At 44.9% G+C, this 21,835-nt stretch overlaps 3 protein-coding genes across 3 annotated transcripts; 1 reads left to right on the top strand and 2 right to left on the bottom strand.

Annotated features, from left to right (window-relative positions):
• Positions 1 to 59: 59 nt before the first annotated feature.
• Positions 60 to 13,277, top strand: LOC306780649 (serine hydroxymethyltransferase, mitochondrial-like; the record flags this gene model as incomplete). Its single annotated transcript, XM_079273084.1, has 13 exons — positions 60 to 91; positions 414 to 516; positions 1,462 to 1,656; positions 3,186 to 3,265; positions 3,674 to 3,874; positions 4,669 to 4,750; positions 4,868 to 4,990; positions 5,164 to 5,303; positions 5,706 to 5,868; positions 6,070 to 6,169; positions 12,394 to 12,549; positions 12,825 to 12,932; positions 13,150 to 13,277. The coding sequence occupies 13 exons, from the start codon at positions 60 to 62 to the stop codon at positions 13,275 to 13,277; spliced, it is 1,611 nt and encodes a 536-aa protein (XP_079129210.1).
• LOC306780497 (uncharacterized protein) lies at positions 8,725 to 10,353 on the bottom strand. Its single transcript, XM_079272895.1, has 2 exons — positions 9,479 to 10,353; positions 8,725 to 9,330 (listed from the first exon to the last, which is right to left on the bottom strand). The coding sequence occupies exons 1-2, from the start codon at positions 10,247 to 10,249 to the stop codon at positions 9,319 to 9,321; spliced, it is 783 nt and encodes a 260-aa protein (XP_079129021.1). The 5' UTR covers positions 10,250 to 10,353; the 3' UTR covers positions 8,725 to 9,318.
• A 4,283-nt stretch (positions 13,278 to 17,560) lies between the features above and the next one.
• On the bottom strand, positions 17,561 to 21,702 carry ndufa4l2a (NDUFA4 mitochondrial complex associated like 2a). Its single transcript, XM_079273751.1, has 4 exons — positions 21,576 to 21,702; positions 19,356 to 19,441; positions 18,288 to 18,348; positions 17,561 to 18,133 (listed from the first exon to the last, which is right to left on the bottom strand). Exons 1-4 carry the CDS (start codon positions 21,618 to 21,620, stop codon positions 18,077 to 18,079), a joined length of 249 nt encoding a protein of 82 aa, XP_079129877.1. The 5' UTR covers positions 21,621 to 21,702; the 3' UTR covers positions 17,561 to 18,076.
• Positions 21,703 to 21,835: the final 133 nt, after the last annotated feature.

Below are 21,835 nucleotides of genomic sequence, written 5' to 3'. Positions count from 1 at the left end.
TTAAATACTGTTTTCAACACGTCAGTGAGTGCAGTTCCTTCTGTTAATGTGTCAATGAGATGAATGAGATTGATAACGTGAGCCTTGTGTTGTCTGAAACTACACTCATCTGCTAAAAGCTCCACATTGTCTTGAACAAAAAGCAGCGACTTAATTTACCATATCACTTTGTAGTGTTGTTTTGTTTTCTGAATATGCATTGACAGAAGTGAAGACGTGAAATAGATACATCTTTAGAGACTAAATTGTGTGGTTTTTTTATCAAATAAACACCTTGCCTGTTCATTGTAAAGACGGATAAGATATATTCCTTCTTCAAAGAACTGACGCAGAGTGGGATGAAACAGATGATTTACTGTTGCAGTTACTTTTATCAGTGACACAAAGTACAAATGTCCTTGGCTTTCCTCCAGTACTGATTTTACTCTCACCCTTTGCACTTTGAAAGGTTTTCTGTTTACCCAGCGCTCAGCGGTCACAGGCATGCTTTCTCTGTCGTTACGGCAAACAATCCGTGTGAGTACATTGTGCATTTATTTTAGAGCTTTTTTAAATGTACCCACATTTACACTTGCATCTGTGTTGGAAGATCTCTCACCTTGCTTCCTGAGAGCTGTTGTAACTAAATCACCTCTTACAGCACAGTAGGTCAGCTTGTCAACCCAGGTCCCCTCAACCACGAAGGAAATGTGTGGTTTGAAGAAGCCCGTTGTGTCCGACTTTGTGTTTTTAATTTGTCAGTCCCGTTGAGTAAGTGTCACCGTATTTGTCTGATAACTGTGATTACCGCAGGTCCTCAAATAAGAAGAGTGCTGCTGTTTGTCCTAGAATATTTGTATTTGAAGGAAAGTTGACTGTGCACTCCGCCCTTTGTGTAAGACTTAATTTACTCAATGCTTACAAAACATAATGAACACAACAGATGAAAGGAGACTAGCTTCAACATATATTATGCCTGAACAGTAATCGCTCTATTAAGCCAAAGGAAGGGTTCTTTAACTATCACACAGCTACAAGCTGACCTTCAACAAACAAAACCCTGATAAATAAGTCACTGCCTGCGTGGCCAGCCACATATCACTTTTCATGTCCAAGGTTTTCTATAACCGCTCTACTGAATAGCACTTCTTTTTTTCACCGCCTTTCATTGAATGGATTGTTTAGAACATCAAAAGGCCCATTATTCTAACTCCCTGGTTTCCAAACCCCCGGTGCAAAGTATTATAATGTTGAGTGATGAAAGTGTGTTTTGCTCACGCTCACTCTTTCTGAGGTTTTCAAAAGACACCAAAGGAGCAATCCTGGAAAACAACAAAACGCCTCAGAACGTTTTGCTCTGCACAGACAGTTTATAACAATGGAGAGTTGCATCAAATCCTGTGTCTCCTCATGAAGGTTTTTACTAACCACCCTGAGTCGTTAAACAGAACAGTAAGTTGTAAGAAATACCGCCCCGTGCAGCCCCTCTTCCTCAGGGTCTCAGGATGTCTGGGCCGAGAAGGGCAGGTCACAGCGGAGTCGTGCAGGCGAGGCCTCAGCAGCGCGGACGGGTGGACGGGGCAGGAGAACCTGGCCCGGGACGACCCGGAGATGTGGAGCCTCCTGCAGCAGGAGAAGGACAGGCAGTGTCGGGGACTGGAGCTCATCGCATCAGAGGTAAAGAGGAGAGAGACAGAAGCAGTCGAGTGTTGATGTTCAACAAAGACCATGTCAATAACTAGATGGAGAGATGGATTAAGGGTCCGGAAGGAGGATGATGGATGTAGGGAGGGGGGTCGAAGGATGAAGGGTTATGGGTAAAGGGATGAAGGGAGGGATCGGGGTTGCTGGATGTTGGTTGTCAGCTGGAGGGGAGCCGTCTCTTAGCGAGCTCTAATCCCCCAGTGGTTCCTGTATTCAAATGAGAAAGAGAGAGAGAGATAGAAAGAGTTTCAAGCATTGGTTTGGCCAATTTAAGTTGTTACCAGCCACAACACACTACAGCGCAACCGCAAGTCACCAGAGATGTAGTATCTAGAATTTATTGTTTTCTTCAGAGAGTTCAGAGATTTCCTTTGCATTTTTCTCCTCGCTAGTCAGTGATTCCATCGAAGTGGAAGCTGTGGGAAAAGAAGGGTGCTCTCATGCCACTACTCTCCAGCAATTATCAATCCACAGCACTATCAATCACAATGACATCTAAAATATGTTCATCTTCTTGTGTGTGCAGCAGGCTGACTCCCAATGGAGAGACACCTTTTAATTTCTTCTTCAGGAACACAGCCAAGTGATCCCATTAGGTTCCCAAACTGATCTCTACCATTGATCTCCACATTTTAAGTTGAGACAGAGGAGGGGGGGGGGGGGTGATGGTGTGTGTGTGTGTGTGTGTGTGTGTGTGTGTGTGTGTGTGTGTGTGTGTGTGTGTGTGTGTGTGTGTGTGTGTGTGTGTGTGTGTGTGTGTGTGTGTGGAGACAGTGTTTTGAAAAGTCATGGAGAGAGTCACATGGGGGACTGGGTTCAAATCCCACTGGAATGATTGAGGGATCCCAGAACAGTGACAGGTTTAGTATAATAACAAGGCAGAGGAGGCCAGAGAGGGAGACAGAGAGAGAAGACGGGCAGAAGTGAGAGTGGGAGAAAAAAAACTGACTGAGACGGGGAGAAAAAATCATTTACATTCATTTCCTTTTCTGCAGCTCCATCTCTCCTCTGACTCTCAAGTGTCTTTGGGAAAATGGCAGTGCTGAACCCCACAGGGATTCAGTGTTGGAGTCCTCCATATTTCTCGTTTAATTTGAATATATCACCTCTAAAACGTTATTATTTTGAGATAAACTAATCCGTTTTGCAGTTTCCAGAAAAGACTGTAATGAACATTCTGTAAGATTTATGAAACACATTCAACAGATTATAATATCTTTGCTTATCATCCTCTGACTCTGGAAATTGCCTTATTGTCATAATTGGTTTCGTTGAAGTAAATTGCATACTGGACAAGTAAAGTTTGGACTGTGGTTGTGCTGTGTAGCTGGGCCTTGCTGAAAAAGAGCAGGGGTGTTCAGTCACCCTTCGTCAGGTAACAGGAAAAAAAAGGTTATACTGTATTTGGATGGTGACAGTGTTCTGAATATATAAGCATGATATAAATAAAATGTTCGGCGTGTGGCTGTGGATCTTGACACTGTGCTTGTTTGTCCTGTCAGAACTTCTGCAGCCGTGCAGCGCTCGAGGCTCAGGGCTCCTGTCTGAACAACAAATACTCTGAGGGATACCCAGGACAAAGGTGACGACACAATGAACTTTCCAAAATAAATTGTTCCAATTATTATAACATTTTGAACGATTTTCAGAAGCCCAAGTGTACAATTTTGTTAAATTTAATTACATGGCAATTTTACTCCCCCAAACTACAATTTATATGATGCAATTCAGCATAATATGATACAGTATGGTAGAACATAATACACTGTTATGCGATACAATATGAAACGCTATGAAATAATGCAATGCAATACATAACAATGTAATACGATACAATACATAATGGTGTAATGCGATACAAGACATAACACTTAACGATAGAATATGTAACGATGCAATACGCAACGATACAGAATAATGCGATACGATACAAAATACAAGACAAAATAATACAATATAATAAGGGACTTTAAAATGTTGTCTTTCTCAGGTACTATGGAGGTGCAGAGATCGTTGACATGATTGAGCTGCTGTGTCAGAAGCGAGCACTCTTCGCCTTCGGTCTGGAACCAAGTCTGTGGGGCGTCAACGTCCAGCCGTACTCTGGATCCCCCGCTAACTTTGCAGCCTACACATCTGTACTGCAGCCCCATGACCGCATCATGGGCCTGGATCTGCCAGACGGAGGACAGTGAGTGAGCTTGTACTCAGAAAGAATGAACACTCTCTAAATTAAAGGTACAGTGCGTAGCATTTAGGGGGATCCATTGGCAGAAATGGAATATAATATTAATAAGTACGTTTTCTTCAGTGCAAAATCACCTAAAAATAAGAATAGTTATATTTTTGTTACCTTAGAATGAGCCGTTTATATCTACATACAGAGAGATGCCGCCATGTTTCTGCAGTAGCCCAGACCTGACAAACCAAGCACTAGCTCTAGATAAGGCCATTGGTGCTTTCGCATCAGCCTCGGCGTTCTCCTACACGCTTTGCACACGGGAGAAGTTTCAGTTGGTTGCAATCTGCTCCTTCACAGCTGGATGGCTGTGATGACGCTGACTGAACTAGAATAAGTCACATTCTTATGATTCTAACGAGATGTTACATAGCAATGCTTTTAGGCTGACATGTTATAGGCATTATCTGACAGTTATTATGGTGCCTACCGTTTTGCTAAATGTGCCATGAAATGATGTGAGATTTTATTATTTAGCATACAACAATAGATTGAAAAATACAACCAGTGGAACAAGTAACAAGACAAAACAGCATTTTACTTCTCAAAAGTAAGGAAATAATATAAAGGAAGATCTGGTCTTCACATGAGGTGAATTGTATTTAAATGTACGAATATACAAGCGGCAGCTAAAGATGAACATAAATAATTCTGGTCGTATGGAAGAGAGGTCAGAATAAGTTCACAATGTTTCAGAAGAACTCTGTGAACTAAAATTACTTTTCTTTTACTCCACCACATTTCAGCCTTACCCACGGCTACATGACAGACACCAAGAGAATCTCAGCTACCTCCATCTACTTTGAATCGATGCCTTACAAGCTGGATGTGAGTAATTCGGTTGACATGTTGTAAATATTTAATCTTGTTACAAAAATAAAACTACAAGGAGCTCACTTTTGACGAGCGTGTGACTCCTTCCTCTATCCTCCTGTATCATCTCAGCCCAAAACAGGTCTGATAGATTATGACCAGCTGGAGAAGACGGCCCGACTCTTCAGACCCAAACTCATCATAGCAGGAACCAGCGCCTACTCTCGCCTCATCAACTACTCTCGCATGAAGAAGGTGCCTCTTATTTCAGGAATTATGTCCACTACTACATTATAATAGCCATTTTATCTCCCTCAGGGAAGAATAGCCAAATATAATGGCAACTAAAATAGGAAACCCAAAGAACATAAAATAAGTTAACGGAAAGACGTATGAGTATGTACAATGAAGTGATGTGTGTGTTTCAGCTGTGTGTGGAGCTAAATGCCTACCTGCTGGCAGACATGGCTCATATCAGCGGCCTGGTGGCAGCAGGAGCCGTTCCCTCTCCTTTCCATCACGCTGACCTGGTCACCTCCACTACCCATAAGACCCTGCGTGGAGCAAGGTGAGGGCTTGGATGTCGTGAGTGAATGATTTTTTTCACTGGTCACAGAATACGTGCTAATGGTGGTCAGGTCAGGTTGTTAACATTGTTACGGTTGGTGGTATAGAAAACAGGAACTGGAGCCAAACGCAGACAGTAGCAGCAGCAGAATGAATACTGGGGCATTATGTGGAACAATTACAAACTGGCTAATAACTGGGCTGGTACATGTAGTGACTGACTGAGCAGGGCAGATCATGACAAACAAAGTTCTTGTGATGTGGCATGAATCTGTGTGGTTCTGTATTGCACGATACAAGATGTGCGTAATAAGGAGGAGCACACCGTCTTTCATGAGATGAAACATTTTAAAGGGACATTTAAAGTTGAGTGCATTCGGTTTTCTCTCTCTCCACGCTGCAGGGCCGGTCTGATCTTCTACCGGAAAGGTGTGCGGTCTGTGGATAAGAAAGGTCGGGAGGTGACCTATGACCTCCAGGACAGGGTGAACTTTGCCGTGTTCCCATCACTTCAGGGAGGACCACACAACCACGCCATTGCAGGGGTGGCTGTCGCCCTCAAACAGGTCCAGATATCAACATTAATCATTATTTGACAATAGCCAGCAAGACAAAATGAGAGAGAAACCCCTTTGGGTAAATGCTCTGCAGAACATTTTCAACACCAACTTCATTTCAGCAGTTTACGTATAAAACATGCAAGTCATCTGGAGTGTCCCGATATGGTCTTTCTCGTTACACATGCAGCATAATTTCTGTCTCTGCAGGCTTCCACTCCCATGTTCAAACAGTACATTGCTCAAGTGCTGCTGAACGCCAAGTCCATGGCTAATGCTCTGCTGAAGAAAGGCTACACACTGGTGTCAGGTACTGAGGGAGTTGAAGGGTGTTTGTTTGTACAAAACACATACATATACATATTGTGACAGCCCCCGGGGTGGACAGGGGGTTTCACGACAACACTGACCAATAAACACAACCAGTCGGCAGATAAACGGTTCAAGTGAGGTTTTTACTGAAGGTAGAGAGTGGAAAGAGGTAGGATAGACACTCAAGAACACAATGTCCGCTTTCCAGAGGGAGGGTCGGTGTCCAATTCCACGGGTCGGTGCACAACGGGTATTCCTCAGACGGTCCAGGGCGCGGACAGGAGCAGGGTAGTCGTACAGGCAGGGGTCGTGAGCCGGGCGGGTAGTCAGACGTTCCAGGGTGATCCAGGGGTAAGGCAGTCTTCTCCAAGGGTTTCGCTGATTAGGCTACTTCTTCTTCTTCTTCTTCTTCCTCTTCTACTCCTACTCTCTCCCGGTTTCCTGTTTCCTGGGCCCTTTTGTAGTCCCCTCCTCCTCCTCTGATAGGGTGTGGTCGCTCCCTCGTCTCTCCTCCTCAGGTGTTGCTTGTTGGGCTGATGGTGGTTTGGCGCTCTTTTCCATTCCCTGACATGGGGGCTCCGCCTCCATGTCAGGCAATATCGTCCCTCTATCACTACCCCTCTGGGGTTGCCCCTCCGGCTGCCACATACCCCCCCCCTTAAATCCGACCTGGGGGGAGGACTGCTCCAGGAACCTAGGGCGTCCCGTCTTGACAGGGCGTCCGCGTTTCCATGAGCGGCCCCGGATCTGTGGACAACAGAGAAAGCATACGGCTGAAGGGATAAAAACCAGCGGGTGACCCTGGCGTTATTGTCTTTCGTTCTGGACATCCATACCAGGGGGGCGTGGTCCGTGACCAGGGTAAAGTGCCGTCCCAGCAGATAGTATTTCAATTCCCCCAGAGCCCATTTGATGGCCAAACATTCCTTCTCGACCGTGGCGTATCTTGTTTCTCTAGGTAATAGTTTTCTGCTTACGTATGTGATTGGGTGCTCCTCTCCATCCCTCAGCTGGGACAGGACGGCACCCACCCCGGTCTCGGAGGCATCCGTCTGTACCACCAACGGTTGGGTAAAGTCCGGGGTCACCAGCACTGGTTCGGAACAAAGTGCTTCCTTCAGCTTCTCGAAGGCGTCCTCGGTCTCTGCCGTCCAGACGATCCGATCTGGCAGCCGGTTTTTGGTTAGGTCCGTCAGGGGCGCTGCAAGGGCAGAGAACTGGGGAACAAAACGTCGGTAGTAGCTAGCTAGCCCAATGAATGCTCGTACCTGTTTCTTTGTGCGGGGGCGGGGCCACTCCCGGATCGCCTCGACTTTCCCTACCTGGGGCTTGACGCAGCCGCGGCCGATGGTGTACCCCAGGTAGTCAGCTTCCCGGAGGCCGAGGCGACATTTCTTGGGGTTGGCTGTCAGCCCCGCCCCTCGCAGAGCTTTCAGGACTGCTTCCAGTCTTTGGAGGTGAGCCCCCCATTCCTCCCCGTGTACGACGATGTCGTCCAGATAGGCTGCCGCGTATTCTCGATGGGGACGAAGTACCTGGTCCATCAGTCTCTGGTACGTGGGGGGGGCTCCGTGGAGACCGAACGGCAGCCTCTTATAGTGGTACAGGCCCATGGGAGTAGTGAAGGCCGTTTTTTCCCTGTCTTCGGGGGCCACTGCCACTTGCCAGTAGCCTTTAGTCAAGTCGAGGGTGGTTATGTATCTGGCCCTCCCGATGCGCTCTATCATTTCGTCCACCCTGGGCATCGGGTAGGCATCAAATTTTGAGATGGCGTTGAGCTGTCTAAAATCATTGCAGAATCTGACTGAGCCATCTGGTTTCGGAACCAACACTATAGGGCTGCACCACTCGCTAGTCGAGGGTTCGATGATGTCTGCCTCCAGCATACTCTGTACCTCTCTCTCTATCGCCCCCCGGCGGGCTTCGGGGATGCGGTACGGCCTTAGTTTTACCTTCTTCCCGGGCTCGGTGATTATCCGGTGTTGCACCAGTGTGGTGTATCCGGGGTCCGGGGAGAACACGTCTCGGAACCGATCCACCATTTCCCGGACGTCCTGCTTCTGCCGGGGGGTCAACTCTTCTCCCACGGGTACCTCGACTGGCTCCGTTTTTCCTGGGGGTGTAGAGAGAGAGAAACAGAGCATGGCATCCCTACTCACCCATTTCTTGAGAAGGTTAACATGATAAATCTTCGTCGGGTGCCTTCGACCTGGTTGCCTGACTCGGTAGTTTACCGGCCCCAATCTTTCCATAACTTCATAAGGTCCCCTCCATCGGGCTAAAACTTACATTCCGCCGTGGGCACCAGGACCAACACCCGATCCCCTGGGTTAAACACTCGGGGTTGTGTTCCCCGGTTGTACACGCGGGCTTGGGCCGCCTGTGCATCGGCCATGTGTTCTCGGACTATGGGCCAGAGTGATGCCATCCTCACCCTCATCTCCTCGACGTGGTCCACCATGGTGCGGTAGGGGGAGGGTTGGTGTTCCCAGGCTTCCTTGGCCAGGTCGAGTAGTCCCCGGGGTCGTCGACCGTACAGGAGCTCGAAGGGCGAGAATCCTGTAGACGCCTGGGGCACCTCTCTGATGGAGAACATAAGGAATGGCAGCAGTTGGTCCCAATTCTTACCGTCCTGGTCCATGGTCTTTTTCAGCATTTTTTTCAGTGTCTGGTTGAATCTCTCTACTAGGCCGTCCGTTTGGGGGTGATACACCGACGTCCTCAGTTGTGTCACCTTCAGCATGCCACACAGGTCCTTCATGATCCTAGACATGAACGGGGTCCCTTGGTCGGTGAGAATCTCCTCCGGTATTCCGACCCTGGAAAACAACATCACAAGCTCCCTTGCTATGCCCTTGGTGGCCATGGAGCGTAGGGGGATGGCTTCGGGATACCGGGTGGCGTAATCAACAATAACCAGGATGTACCTGTGTCCCCTGTTGGTCTTGGGTAGTGGCCCCACTAGGTCCATCCCGATCCTGCTGAAGGGGACGGTGATGATCGGCAGGGGCACCAGCGGGTTTCTGTGATGGGGTTGTGGGGCCACTTGTTGACATTCGGGGCAGCTCCGGCAGTAATCTTCTACGGCCTTTTTTATTCCGGGCCAGTGGAACCTGGCCCTCACCCTTTCCAGGGTTTTCTCCACTCCTAGATGGGCACCTAGGAGATGGGAGTGGGCTAACTGTAGGACAGAGGGTATAAAAGGACGTGGCACCAGTAACAACCTGAGGGGGGCCCCGTCCCTCATTACTACCTGGTATAGGAGCCCGTTATATATGGAGAAATGTGTGGGAGGGAGGTCTCTTACCCCGTCCAGTGGTCGTCCGTCTACGGCGGCCACCTGCCGAAGGGCGTTGGCTAGGTTGGGGTCCTCCAACTGGGCCGTCCCAAACCTCCCTGTGAGGGGCCCGGGTAAGATGGGCTCCTCCGGGTCCTGGGGAAACAGCCCGGCCAGCTCCTCTTCGTCGAGGGAGGGGGTATCTGCTTCCTCGGGGATGGGCGGCGCCTCTCCTTCGGGCTCACTGGGGCTGGAGGGTCCGTCGTTCTCGATGGCTGTGGCATAGACGTCATCGGGGTTGGGTTGGGTGGCCTCCACCAACGCCCGGGCCACGGCACTGGCGACTCCTTCCGATAGGGGAGAGGTGGAGATCTCCTCCCCCAGCCCACAGATGGCTTTCTTTTTGTACTTTCGGGGAGGGGTCGTACCTTGTTTCACCACCAGGCTGCGCCAAAGCTCCTGGAACACGGGCAGGTCTCGGCCGACGAGCACCTCTACGGGGAGTCCTTCCACGACTCCTGCAGTGCCGATGTATCTACCCCTCGTCGTGTAGATCTCTAGGGCGGTGGTGGGGTATTCGCGGGTCTCCCCATGGATGCACGTGACCGCTCGGGTGCCTGTTAGGAGCGGGTACTGAGCATACGTGGGTCTCACCAATGTAATGGCGCTCCCGGAGTCCACCATCGCTGAGGCGTCGCGGCCGTTGACTTTGACAGGGGTGAGGGGCATGTGGTCCTCGTGAGTGGCCCAGCATCCTGTAATCAAGCCGCATGGGCGACTCCCCTCACTGGCCGTGGGCATGGGTGCGTCCTGGCGGTGAGGGCATTCCCAGGCGATGTGCCCGATCTCGCCGCAGTTGTAGCACCTCCTCTCTTCCTGTCCAAACGCCGGCCGACGTCGGGGAAAGCCTGGGGGGAAGGAGGGAGACACATATTTATTTTCCTCAGTTTTAATTTTTTCTTTGCGGGTGGGCCCCTCTAATTTCTGGTTTCTTCCCCCACGCACTAAAGCTTGTGCTGCTTGGTAACCCTCCATTATTTCCACCAGGTCCTCGATGTTGCGGGGGTTTCTCTGGCCTGCCAATTTTTTGGCCTCATACGGGAGTGATCTGATGTATTTGTCCATGACCACGCGATCGGTGGGCGACACCTCTGTTGGCTCTGCGTGTAGCCAGGCCGTCGTAATCCTTTTGATCTCATGCATCTGGGCTCGCGGAGAAAGTGAGGCGTCATATGACCATTCATGAAATCGTTGGGCCTTTAAGAACAGCGTGACCCCGCATCGCTGTAACGCTTCCGCTTTCAAAACCAGGAAGTCAACTTTTCCAGCGCGCTCTAAGTCCTGATACGTTACTTGCGTTTCATTGATCAAAAAGGGGGCTATTAACTCTGCCCAGTGATCTTCTGGCCATTTTTCGCGGAGTGCCGTTGTCTGGAATATTTGAAAAAAAACTTCAACATCGTCAGCTGCCGTTTGTTTGAGCATGAAGCGCGCTGGATTGGCTTTCTCCACGGTATGTTGCTCCTGTTGGTTTTGTAACATGCCCTTGATTTCGCTTTGCATGGCATCCGCGCGTTCTGTTTGCAATTCCATATATTTCTCCATTTGTATTTGCTGTTGGTATTGTTGTTGCTGCTGGGATTGGAGGATTTGCATTTGTAATTGCATGGCTTGTTCGTGGCGCTTTTGGGTTTCTTGGTTGCTAGCGAGTAGCCCCGCTAGCAGCTCTTGAAATGGCACCGGGGTGGCCATGCTTACTGGGTCGGTTGGTCTATCGGTCAGCGTTGCCAGAACCGGGTTGTGCCCACATTCTCCACCAAGTTGTGACAGCCCCCGGGGTGGACAGGGGGTTTCACGACAACACTGACCAATAAACACAACCAGTCGGCAGATAAACGGTTCAAGTGAGGTTTTTACTGAAGGTAGAGAGTGGAAAGAGGTAGGATAGACACTCAAGAACACAATGTCCGCTTTCCAGAGGGAGGGTCGGTGTCCAATTCCACGGGTCGGTGCACAACGGGTATTCCTCAGACGGTCCAGGGCGCGGGCAGGAGCAGGGTAGTCGTACAGGCAGGGGTCGTGAGCCGGGCGGGTAGTCAGACGTTCCAGGGTGATCCAGGGGTAAGGCAGTCTTCTCCAAGGGTTTCGCTGATTAGGCTACTTCTTCTTCTTCTTCTTCTTCCTCTTCTACTCCTACTCTCTCCCGGTTTCCTGTTTCCTGGGCCCTTTTGTAGTCCCCTCCTCCTCCTCTGATAGGGTGTGGTCGCTCCCTCGTCTCTCCTCCTCAGGTGTTGCTTGTTGGGCTGATGGTGGTTTGGCGCTCTTTTCCATTCCCTGACATGGGGGCTCCGCCTCCATGTCAGGCAATATCGTCCCTCTATCACTACCCCTCTGGGGTTGCCCCTCCGGCTGCCACAATATATACATATACATATATACATATATATATATATATACACATATATATGTACATATATGTACATATATATGTACATATATATATATATATATGTATATATATATATATATATATATATATATATATATATATATATATATATATATATATATATATATATATATACAGAAGAAGTTTGTTTTATGTTTGTGTGGGGTTCTTTTCACTGAATATGGATTTAAATTTAGCATTTAAAGTAATATTGCACTTCTACCACTCAAAGTACCTGATGCAATTGCTCCAACCTAATTTGCATTCGGTTCATAACTTTGGAAAAAGTCACGTAACCTTCACTTGACAGTTAAATATGTGGGGGGGGGGGGGGGGGCAATACAAGGAGAAAAGTGAAAACTTTATCATTGTTTGTATGAAGGTTTGAGTGGAGAGTGAATTCATCACACTGTCAGACACATTATGAGCAAAAACAGTCAATACCTTCTCCTCCTCCTCCTCCTCCTCCTCCTCCTCCTCCTCCTCCTCCTCTCAGGTGGAACAGACAACCACCTGGCCTTGGTTGACCTTCGACCCCACGGGATGGACGGGGCTCGAGCTGAGAGGGTCTTGGAGTTGGTGTCCATCACCGCCAACAAGAACACCTGCCCAGGAGACAAGAGCGCTTTGACTCCAGGAGGACTCAGACTCGGTACTCAGACAAGTAGATAAAAAGCTTGTGCAGGATGTGCTGGTTATCTGATTATTGATGGTGAAGAGCTGCAGGAGGAGAGGTTGTTTGTTCCCAATCTGTCAACCACTCAGTCTTGCTACCCAAATGATATTGGACCCTTTGTTCTCCCTTTGTGTGTCTGTCTGTGTGACATGTCTCTGTCTGTGTATTCATCAGCCTGTCAGTCAACCTGTCAGCATGTGTCTCTCTTAACCTCACCTCAATATTTAATTATTATTCTGTTTTTCTGACAGGAACTCCGGCTCTGACATCCAGACAGTTCAAGGAGGCAGACTTTGAAAAGGTTGTGGAGTTTATTGATGAAGGGATTCACATCGCACTGGATGTGAAAAAGAAGACTGGTGAGAGAGGAGGAAGAGTGTGTTTTATACAGTGTTAGACGCATCATGATGACACGATGTTTGGTGAGAAGGCTGTCGAATGCATTGTTACTAGAACCAGAGATAATGTGTCATGACATGATGATGTGCATCTAAAGGAAAACATTTAAAAGTTTTAAGGAGGTTCAATGCTATACAGGGTTTTATATTCACTTTTTTCTTTATTGCTCTTTCTCAGGAAATCTGTCCAGCTTTAAGTCCTTCCTGTTGGAGGACCAAGAGACGGTGTCGCGCATCGCGGAGCTCCGCCAGCGGGTGGAGCTATTCGCCAGACCCTTCCCCATGCCCGGATTCACTGACCACTAACAACGCATCACACAGAAAGCCAGTTTCCTCTTTATAACTCCTCTGATGTAGTAGTCTTTTGATGACGCTGCCATGGAAACAAGCGTCGTTTCAAATCATGTTTGAACCTACTAGAAATGGAAATGATTTGTTTTGTGCATGTGATGATGAGGTTGATAATGATGAGGCTTTCCATTAAGACTGTTTATAGTAGCCTAAACACGTTGCACAGTCACATACATTATCCTGCAGTTAATTCATTAACAGCTGCTGCGCTCGCTCTAATAAGTTCCCCACTTCTGAGACTGTTGTTTGCTTCTCTAAGCCAAGAAGGACCATAAGTGTTCAAGGTATTTGGCTTTTTGTCAATAAGCAGTATTGAGAGTCCTTATCAACGCCAGGCTTTGTCCCAGGCTGGGAAACTTGCAGCAGCTGTGTTAGGAATTGAACACAAGTTCAGTTTAAACCCGCAAAACCACAAACTAAATGGGGAAACAGTTACAGTGCACATTTTATTTCTTCTTTTGTTGGTATGACATACTATATCTCCTTCTATATTTGTGAATATAGTACAACGTATAGGCTACAGTGATCTTCTTCATTGCAATAAAAATTGATCTTCAATGTTTATGTTTGTTGAATTTTCTAACAGCTCTCTGTTGTCACGTGCGCTGGTCTTATGAATACCTGCTGTCATATGAGACGCATGCATTTCTTAGAGAGCCAGATGATTTATGTTTATGGGTCGGAGGAGGAAGGAGACTCGCCAGAGTTTATAAACACTGATCTGTATGTCTGATGGCATTTCCTCTCATTTCTTCTCACTGTCAGCTTCAGGGAACAGTCCAGAAAAAGAAAAGAAAAGCGGATCTTTTTGGCAGAAAGAGCCAGAGCTTTACACCCTGAAAAAACACATGAGCTTCAGACATTTGATCTGTCCAATGAAGGCTTCCTGACTCCACTGAACAATTGGGGTTTTTTTTCTATTTGAATGACTTGTTTCATGTTGTTAAAACCAACTTTCTTGCATGAAGACTACCAGACTGTACCTGGCTGGTGGTCGAGGTGAGACCATCTTCACTTCACATTTAGCATCTTGTTATGTCCCCCTGTTACCCGACATTACATAATGCTCATAAACATAGATATAGTTAATTGTATACAAGGTGAGATGAGAGCATTATGTAACACCAGAGTCCTTCAGAACTTGCACTTCTATTGATCGAAACACGTTCTCTCCCCCTGTTTCTCAAATTGCTGCAGTCAGATCTTTATACTCCCAGACAGATACAAAAGAGCAGGCTTCCTCTTTCTTTCACTGCAGGATGAGACTTTGTTATTTTATTTTGATGTATGTTTTTATTATTCTGTAAGGACAGTTTCCTCTGAGGCATAAAGTCTTTTATAAAGCAGCACTAAAACGAGCTTTGCAACATAACTTGCTGCCTATTGGAGAGCTTAATATTTATTTCTCTGATGAACTGAATGGACTTTTTTTTAGTCCTGCTGGGCTTTTCAGTCCGTCTTCCAATATTTCATTTGAAGGTTATTGCTTGAGTTTGTGCCAGAGGAATGTGTCCCCTCCACAGAGACCGGCCAGCTGAATCACAGGTCAAAGGTGAGGAAAGCTCTCACAGCTCTGTCGTCAGAAAACACACAGAAACAACACAAGGACATACACACGCAGCATCACAACGAAAATACCGACTCATCTGCTCATCTCTGTGCCTGTTTCTCATGACCTGCCAACTCCTTTATGTGTGTGTGTGTGTGTGTGTTATAAGGCTTTTAAATATCCTTCAGGGAGATCACATAGTCCCTCAAGCGCCATTGTCTGCCTCTAGCCATCTCCTTATTACAACAACAATCTTTTTGGTGTTTAAAAGTCGGAAGATTTTTTGATGTTGGCTTTCTTCTCTCTTCATTCGCTCTTTTTGTCATTTTACGGGGAGGAAAGAGATGAATACGAGCACAGAGAGCGGGAAGGGTGGTCTGAAGTTTCTTTTTTTCTTTTTTCTTTTGGAATATTTTATTTTAACAATGCAAGAGAGCATACAGAACACAGAACATTTAACATTACAAACAACTACATAACAAGTTAAGAGAAGAAAAAAAACTAAACACAAATAAATGAAATAAAATTAAGTAAATAAAGTAAATCAATAAATAATTCCCCCCACCCAAGCAAAAAAAAAAAGGTTGGTGCATAAAGTGACACAGCACAAAGGAGAATGCAGTGACAGTGTATATTGTAAATCGGAGCTCTAAATAATTACAGTCCTATGGTGCTGTTAGTGTTATACCCATGTACTCCAAATAAGGCTGCCAGATTTTCAAAAATAAATGATATCTTTTTCTGAGACTATATGTCATTTTTTCAAAAGGAATACAACTGACCATTTGTCGATGAGAGTGGGGGAATCAGACTTCCACGTCATCGCGATACATTTCCTGGCCACACATAAAGCAATTTCTACAAGTTTAATTTGGGGCTTCGTTAAAGACCTGTTGAGAGTTGTGAAGTTTCCCAGTAAGTCTCCTGACAGTTACCAAAAATGTCTTTTTGCTTCATCGTGTGCAGCAAGATGTTGGAGATGTTCTATCGGTCTGTTGTGGCCAGTGCACTTCACTTCGCCGTAGTCTGCTGGGGGAGCAGCATTGGAGCCGGATGAATGAATCTATCTATCTATCTATCTATCTATCTATCTATCTATCTATCTATCTATCTATCTATCTATCTATCTATCTATCTATCTATCTATCTATCTGTCTGTCTGTCTGTCTGTCTGTCTGTCTGTCTGTCTGTCTGTCTGTCTGTCTGTCTGTCTGTCTGTCTGTCTGTCTGTCTGTCTGTCTGTCTATCTATCTATCTATCTATCTATCTATCTATCTATCTATCTATCTATCTATCTATCTATCTATCTATCTATCTATCTATCTATCTATCTATCTATCTGTCTGTCTGTCTGTCTGTCTGTCTATCTATCTAGCTAGCTGTCTGTCTGTCTGTCTGTCTGTCTGTCTATCTATCTATCTATCTATCTATCTATCTATCTATCTATCTATCTGTCTGTCTGTCTGTCTGTCTGTCTGTCTGTCTGTCTATCTATCTAGCTAGCTGTCTGTCTGTCTGTCTGTCTGTCTGTCTATCTATCTATCTATCTATCTGTCTGTCTGTCTGTCTGTCTGTCTATCTATCTATCTATCTATCTGTCTATCTATCTATCTATCTATCTATCTATCTATCTATCTATCTATCTATCTATCTATCTATCTATCTATCTATCTGTCTGTCTGTCTGTCTGTCTGTCTGCCTGTCTGTCTGTCTGTCTGTCTGTCTATCTATCTATCTATCTATCTATCTATCTATCTATCTATCTATCTATCTATCTATCTATCTGTCTGTCTGTCTGTCTATCTATCTATCTATCCGTCTGTCTGTCTGTCTGTCTGTCTATCTATCTATCTGTCTGTCTGTCTGTCTGTCTGTCTATCTATCTATCTATCTATCTATCTATCTATCTATCTATCTATCTATCTATCTATCTATCTATCTATCTATCTATCTATCTATCTATCTATCTATCTATCTATCTATCTATCTGTTGTTGGTTACTTTAAAATCTTAATTCATGAGCTGGTTGTTATTTTAATCTGCAGACTTAAATTAACAATCACTTTCCTCCTCTTCATCTGCGTCTTCTTTTTAAAGACAGATGTGGATATCGATGATAGAAGTCAATGGGAGAAAGATCTTTCATCTGATTCATCTCATCATACGTAATGTAATCTGTGTATGCTTGTGGCTGCAGTATTGAGAGACGGTGTGTGTGTGTGTGTGTGTGTGCATGTGTGTGTGTGTGTGTGTACACTTAGACTGTGCTCTGCTGTCATCATACATCAGCACCATTTTGGGAGACTGCTCAGCATCCTGCCACTGCTGTCGCTGATCAAATAAGGCACAGGGCTGCTGTCACACACACCGGTGCATACACACCAACACACACGCACACACACACACACACACACACCACTAAATGTGGCCGTATAAGCACCAATCAGGCTGCAAAGTGACAGCTGCACTGCCAACAGATGGATCTGTTCCATCAGAGTTACTGATTCTGTATTTCTATCTCAGGATGTGGAAAAAGATCTGTATCTGACTCAGTTGCACGCAGGTGGTTGAAGAAAGTCACGGTGCAGGTTGGCAACAAACGCTCTCATCCAAACATGAAACAGATGGACTGTTTATTGAAAGAATCCAGCCAAGTTTATGCATCCCTGTCCTTTTTTGTCATCTGTCATCATTGATTTTTTTTTTTGTGAGTCTGATAATTCATTTTTACATGTGATAAGAGGTAAACAGAACCCAATAGATGCCTGAAACTTTCAAAATGATACACTGAAATCTCTAAAACAGCAGCAGCATGGTAAACAAAACAGTTGTGATACAGTATCCCTTATTTGCATTACATTGGCTAAAAATGCAATACCACTTGTCTGGTGCAGTGGGGACTATGTGCATATGTGTCTCATATCTCTCCTGCACGGGTGTAATTATGTAGAAGGGGGACATATTCAACTTTTTCAATATTCATATGTGCCTTCAGGATCCATTCACTGACAATGCTGGTCACATTTACCAGATCACCAGATGCTTCGCAAACATCACCCAGGCATAGAGACACGAAAGGTTTACAGATCCTGATCTGGAATGCATTTCACCTTACAACGATACAGTGACGACATCAAGGGGGGAGGGGGAGTGGATCTGACCCTAGATCAGGATTTTCTGTTACTTTTTCAAGCCAGCGAGCGATTCAGAACTCAGGTCCGTCTTTCTTTAGGTTTTTGTAGTCGGTGGTGATGGCCACAAGCTGGGGAAGAAGACGGAATCAAACTGAGTGGAAGCTTGATACTGTTGTGCTAAGAAATCATTTCTGTATCCAATCTCACAACAGAGATGTATACATTAATTACAGGTAGGAGGCCATCTTCCGAACAACGAATACTCGCAGTGTGCTGTGTTACCTTGTACTGATACGTGGGATCAAGTTTATTCCATGGCTCTGGGTTGTTGGTCTTGTTCCAGCTAAATACACAAATACGGACAGAATTGGTATAAGTTAGGCTCTTTGTGAATCTGAGATGCATGAATAAAGCTCTCATTTCAGACCTAAACAAATATAATAAAAAGTGATCTGATACCCCTGAGAGCCAAGATATTTTATACACACAACAAAAGATAACAACCAAAAAGTTGTGGGTATGTGCTGTAAGCCTGCTGTGCCATCAACAAGACACTCTTTTTAATAATGTCATCAAGGATGTAAAGAATCATTGCTGTAAATAAATGATGAAAGACCTGCAAAGAAACAAGACAGAGCACCATCCTGTGAGCTTGTGTTAAAAGCACTTCGCTGTGTCTGCTGTTATTGCAGTGTCATTATGGGTAAATCAAAGGTTTGTATAGCAGCAGGAGGAGAGGAAGTCCAGGCAAGAGGCGGCTGGAGGGGAAAATCAAAGTCAGCGGGGATCCCCGTAGTCAGTAACAATCGTAAAACAGAATCTCTCACTGGTTACAGTGTAAAACGTATTCATCTGTCCTCCACATGCCTAGTTAAAATGTTAGCACATCTGCATATGAAGATTAAATTCTAAAGGGAAGGAAGTCTAAAATCCATAATTTCCTTGTTTATACATCTTAATCTGGTGTGTACTCCATCCTGTGACTGCCCTGTTGGGGGTCATTTATTCTTTTTTGGAAATTTTAGGCTAATTGTCCTCAAATAATAACAATGAAAACAGAACTAAACAGATGTCTAAACCAAAGGAAAACACACGTATTAAGCTCATTTTCAGATTCCTTGTGCATGGGGACGTATTTGTTTAAAGAATGGTGAAAAATGCACCTGATGCTCAGTCTCAATTTTGACAAAGTGCAGATGTTTACATTATTGAACAGGTAACTGTTTAGTCAGTAAACAGATCAAGAAGGCCACCAAACTCATCCACAAAAGTGAACTTTTTGTTTTACCGGGTATCATGCTGACATATTATATATTATCTCTGTTGTATATCATCATCAGAGGTCCTTACGTGACATGGGGTCCTTTCGCCAACCGGAGCAGATACATGGATGCCCCGCCCATTCCCAAACAGATGAAGAAGAACTGGGGGATGAGCTGCAGACACAGAGAGAGACAATCCAAAGATAAGGCTTCTTAAGTCTTATTTCATTTAACATAAGTAGATTGTTTTATTTGTTTTATTTCATATGTGATACTGTGCTGCTTATTAATGACAACACACCCTGAGGCTTTCAAAATAAGACAGCTGATGTGATTTTATCAGTGCATACAGTGACTTGCAAAAGTATTCACCCCCCCCCCCCCCCCCCCCCCCCCCCTTGGCGGTTTTCCTATTTTGCTGCATTACAACCTGGAATTAAAATGGATTTTCATTTGGATCTAGTCGTTGACCTTTACACAAAATAGTGATATTTGGTGAAATGAAATGACTGAAAAGTGCTGTGTGCATATGTATTCACCCCCTTTGAGTTGAAGCCCTGAAATAAGATATGGTGCTATCTGGTGTTTACCTTCATCAGTCAAATCATTACTGAAACAAAGTCCACCTGTGCAATCTGAGTGACACGTGATCGGTCCCACCACCTCCATTAAATCCACTCTGTGAGTGTTGGTGCTCCGTCAGATCATGTGTCAGATAAGTATACACTAAACACAGTACAGTGCAATACTTTAACACAGTATTCTAAGTAAATGGTGAATTAATGTAGTGTTACTGTTGTGTATATATACATATAATGACAAATCAGTCATAGGGGATGTTTTTCTGCAAAACAGGCATTTACCTCTTCTTTTTTAACATTTTGCAACTTATATACTTTTACTAGTATGCATGACTTTTACTTACTCTGGTAAAAGAAACACTGAAAGACAGCCAGAGAGAGAAGAAGCACTTTTACTGTCACCTTAAGATCTACAGCAACATGACTGAATAATAATCAGGCCTGTCTTTAATTCTGTCTGCCTGTCAACCTCTCTCTCTTTACACTTGATTAACTTACTGTCTACTGTGCTACTGTCTATCTGCTCACACAACAAATCATTCACTTCTATAATCACTACTTTTAGCTCTACTGTAGTGGATCATAACTAAGTACATTTACTCAGGTACTGGACTATGATGCATTACCCTGTCTGTCTCTCAGCCTGTCTGTCAGTCTGTTTGATGATAGACCATATGAAGGAGCTCTGGTAGAGTCTCACAGCATTTCTCTCTCTCTCTCCCTCCCTCTCTCTCCCTCGCTCTCATGGGAGGTCGATGACAAGAAGTTAACACTCTTTCACTTCGCTCTCTGACAGCAGAGCTGGTTAAAAAACACAGAAATAATCCCGTCCCCTGTAGGGACAACTCATATTTTTGGATGTATTTTATTCCAACTACTCATCTCCTTAAAACATACGATTTTGTCAGTTTAGATTTAGGAGGTTTGTTCGGGTCATGGGAGTGTTTTTAAGTCTTAAGCCTCTCTCAGTTTGGCTTGATTTCAAATGAGCCACTGGAGAAACTTAACCTGCTTATTTAGAGTTAAAATAAGATCAGATGGGACAAAATTAGTCTTCTGATCGCGTCAATTAATGTACCAAGACTCTATAAACCCTCCAGGCAATCATCAAGTGTGTCTGCTACAGAATTGTATTAACTAAAGCTAGAACTTATTAACATACAGTATATCAAGTTAAATTCATTGCGAATACATTTTCTGAGGGATGAAACATAAATATATTACATTCATTTGTATGTGATGTTTTTCATGTTGTAATGATATCATAGAAGGCAGCATTACATTTGGTTATAGGAGCATAAATAAAATAAATGTTAACCTGAATTTTAAAGCCTAACCAGTGATGGAGCAGCAAATTCGCTTCAGCCAGACCTACAATACATAACATTACTGTACTGCACATGTTACAGGAAATAAACAAACAAATGAACGGATAAAAACCACAATACTTAACTTTTAACCAAAATGTATTTCCATTGATGCTAATGTGGCATTGTTGTTGAATAATGTGCAGGGAGAAAAATCAACATTTATTTTCTGCAGAACATGTGACTCACTAGAGCTGTCCAATGATGATTCAGAAAAGCACATCGTCATATTAAATATTGTGTTATTTCAGTTTTAATAATTATTTTACATTAAAACTTTTGGGAATTGAAAACAGGTTGTTGTCACTGACAATAAAGTCCTAAAGAGAAACAAACAGGAAAGATATACATGTTACTTACCCCAGGGTGCCTCTTAGCATGCTCTACTGCTGTCCGAAATACCATGGCTCCTGTTTATAGAGAGTAGGAACAATGCAATGAAATAAAAATGATTCAGAGTCAGTACTTCAGGCCCTTGATATCCGCAGTGCACAGACAGGATTGAGACCTGTTGCTCTCTGCGTGCGGAGGGAGGAGGAGAAGGAGGAGGAGGAGGAGGAGAAAGAGGTAATTTACATCTGATTACAGCAACTTCAGCTCCCTTGTTGGGGTGAATGCTC

This window comes from Melanostigma gelatinosum (genome assembly GCF_949748355.1).
Source record: "Melanostigma gelatinosum genome assembly, chromosome: 8".
In the NCBI taxonomy this organism is placed as follows: domain Eukaryota; kingdom Metazoa; phylum Chordata; class Actinopteri; order Perciformes; family Zoarcidae; genus Melanostigma; species Melanostigma gelatinosum.
Note: the sequence above shows the minus strand (reverse complement) of the source record. Positions and strands in the feature narration are given on the sequence as shown.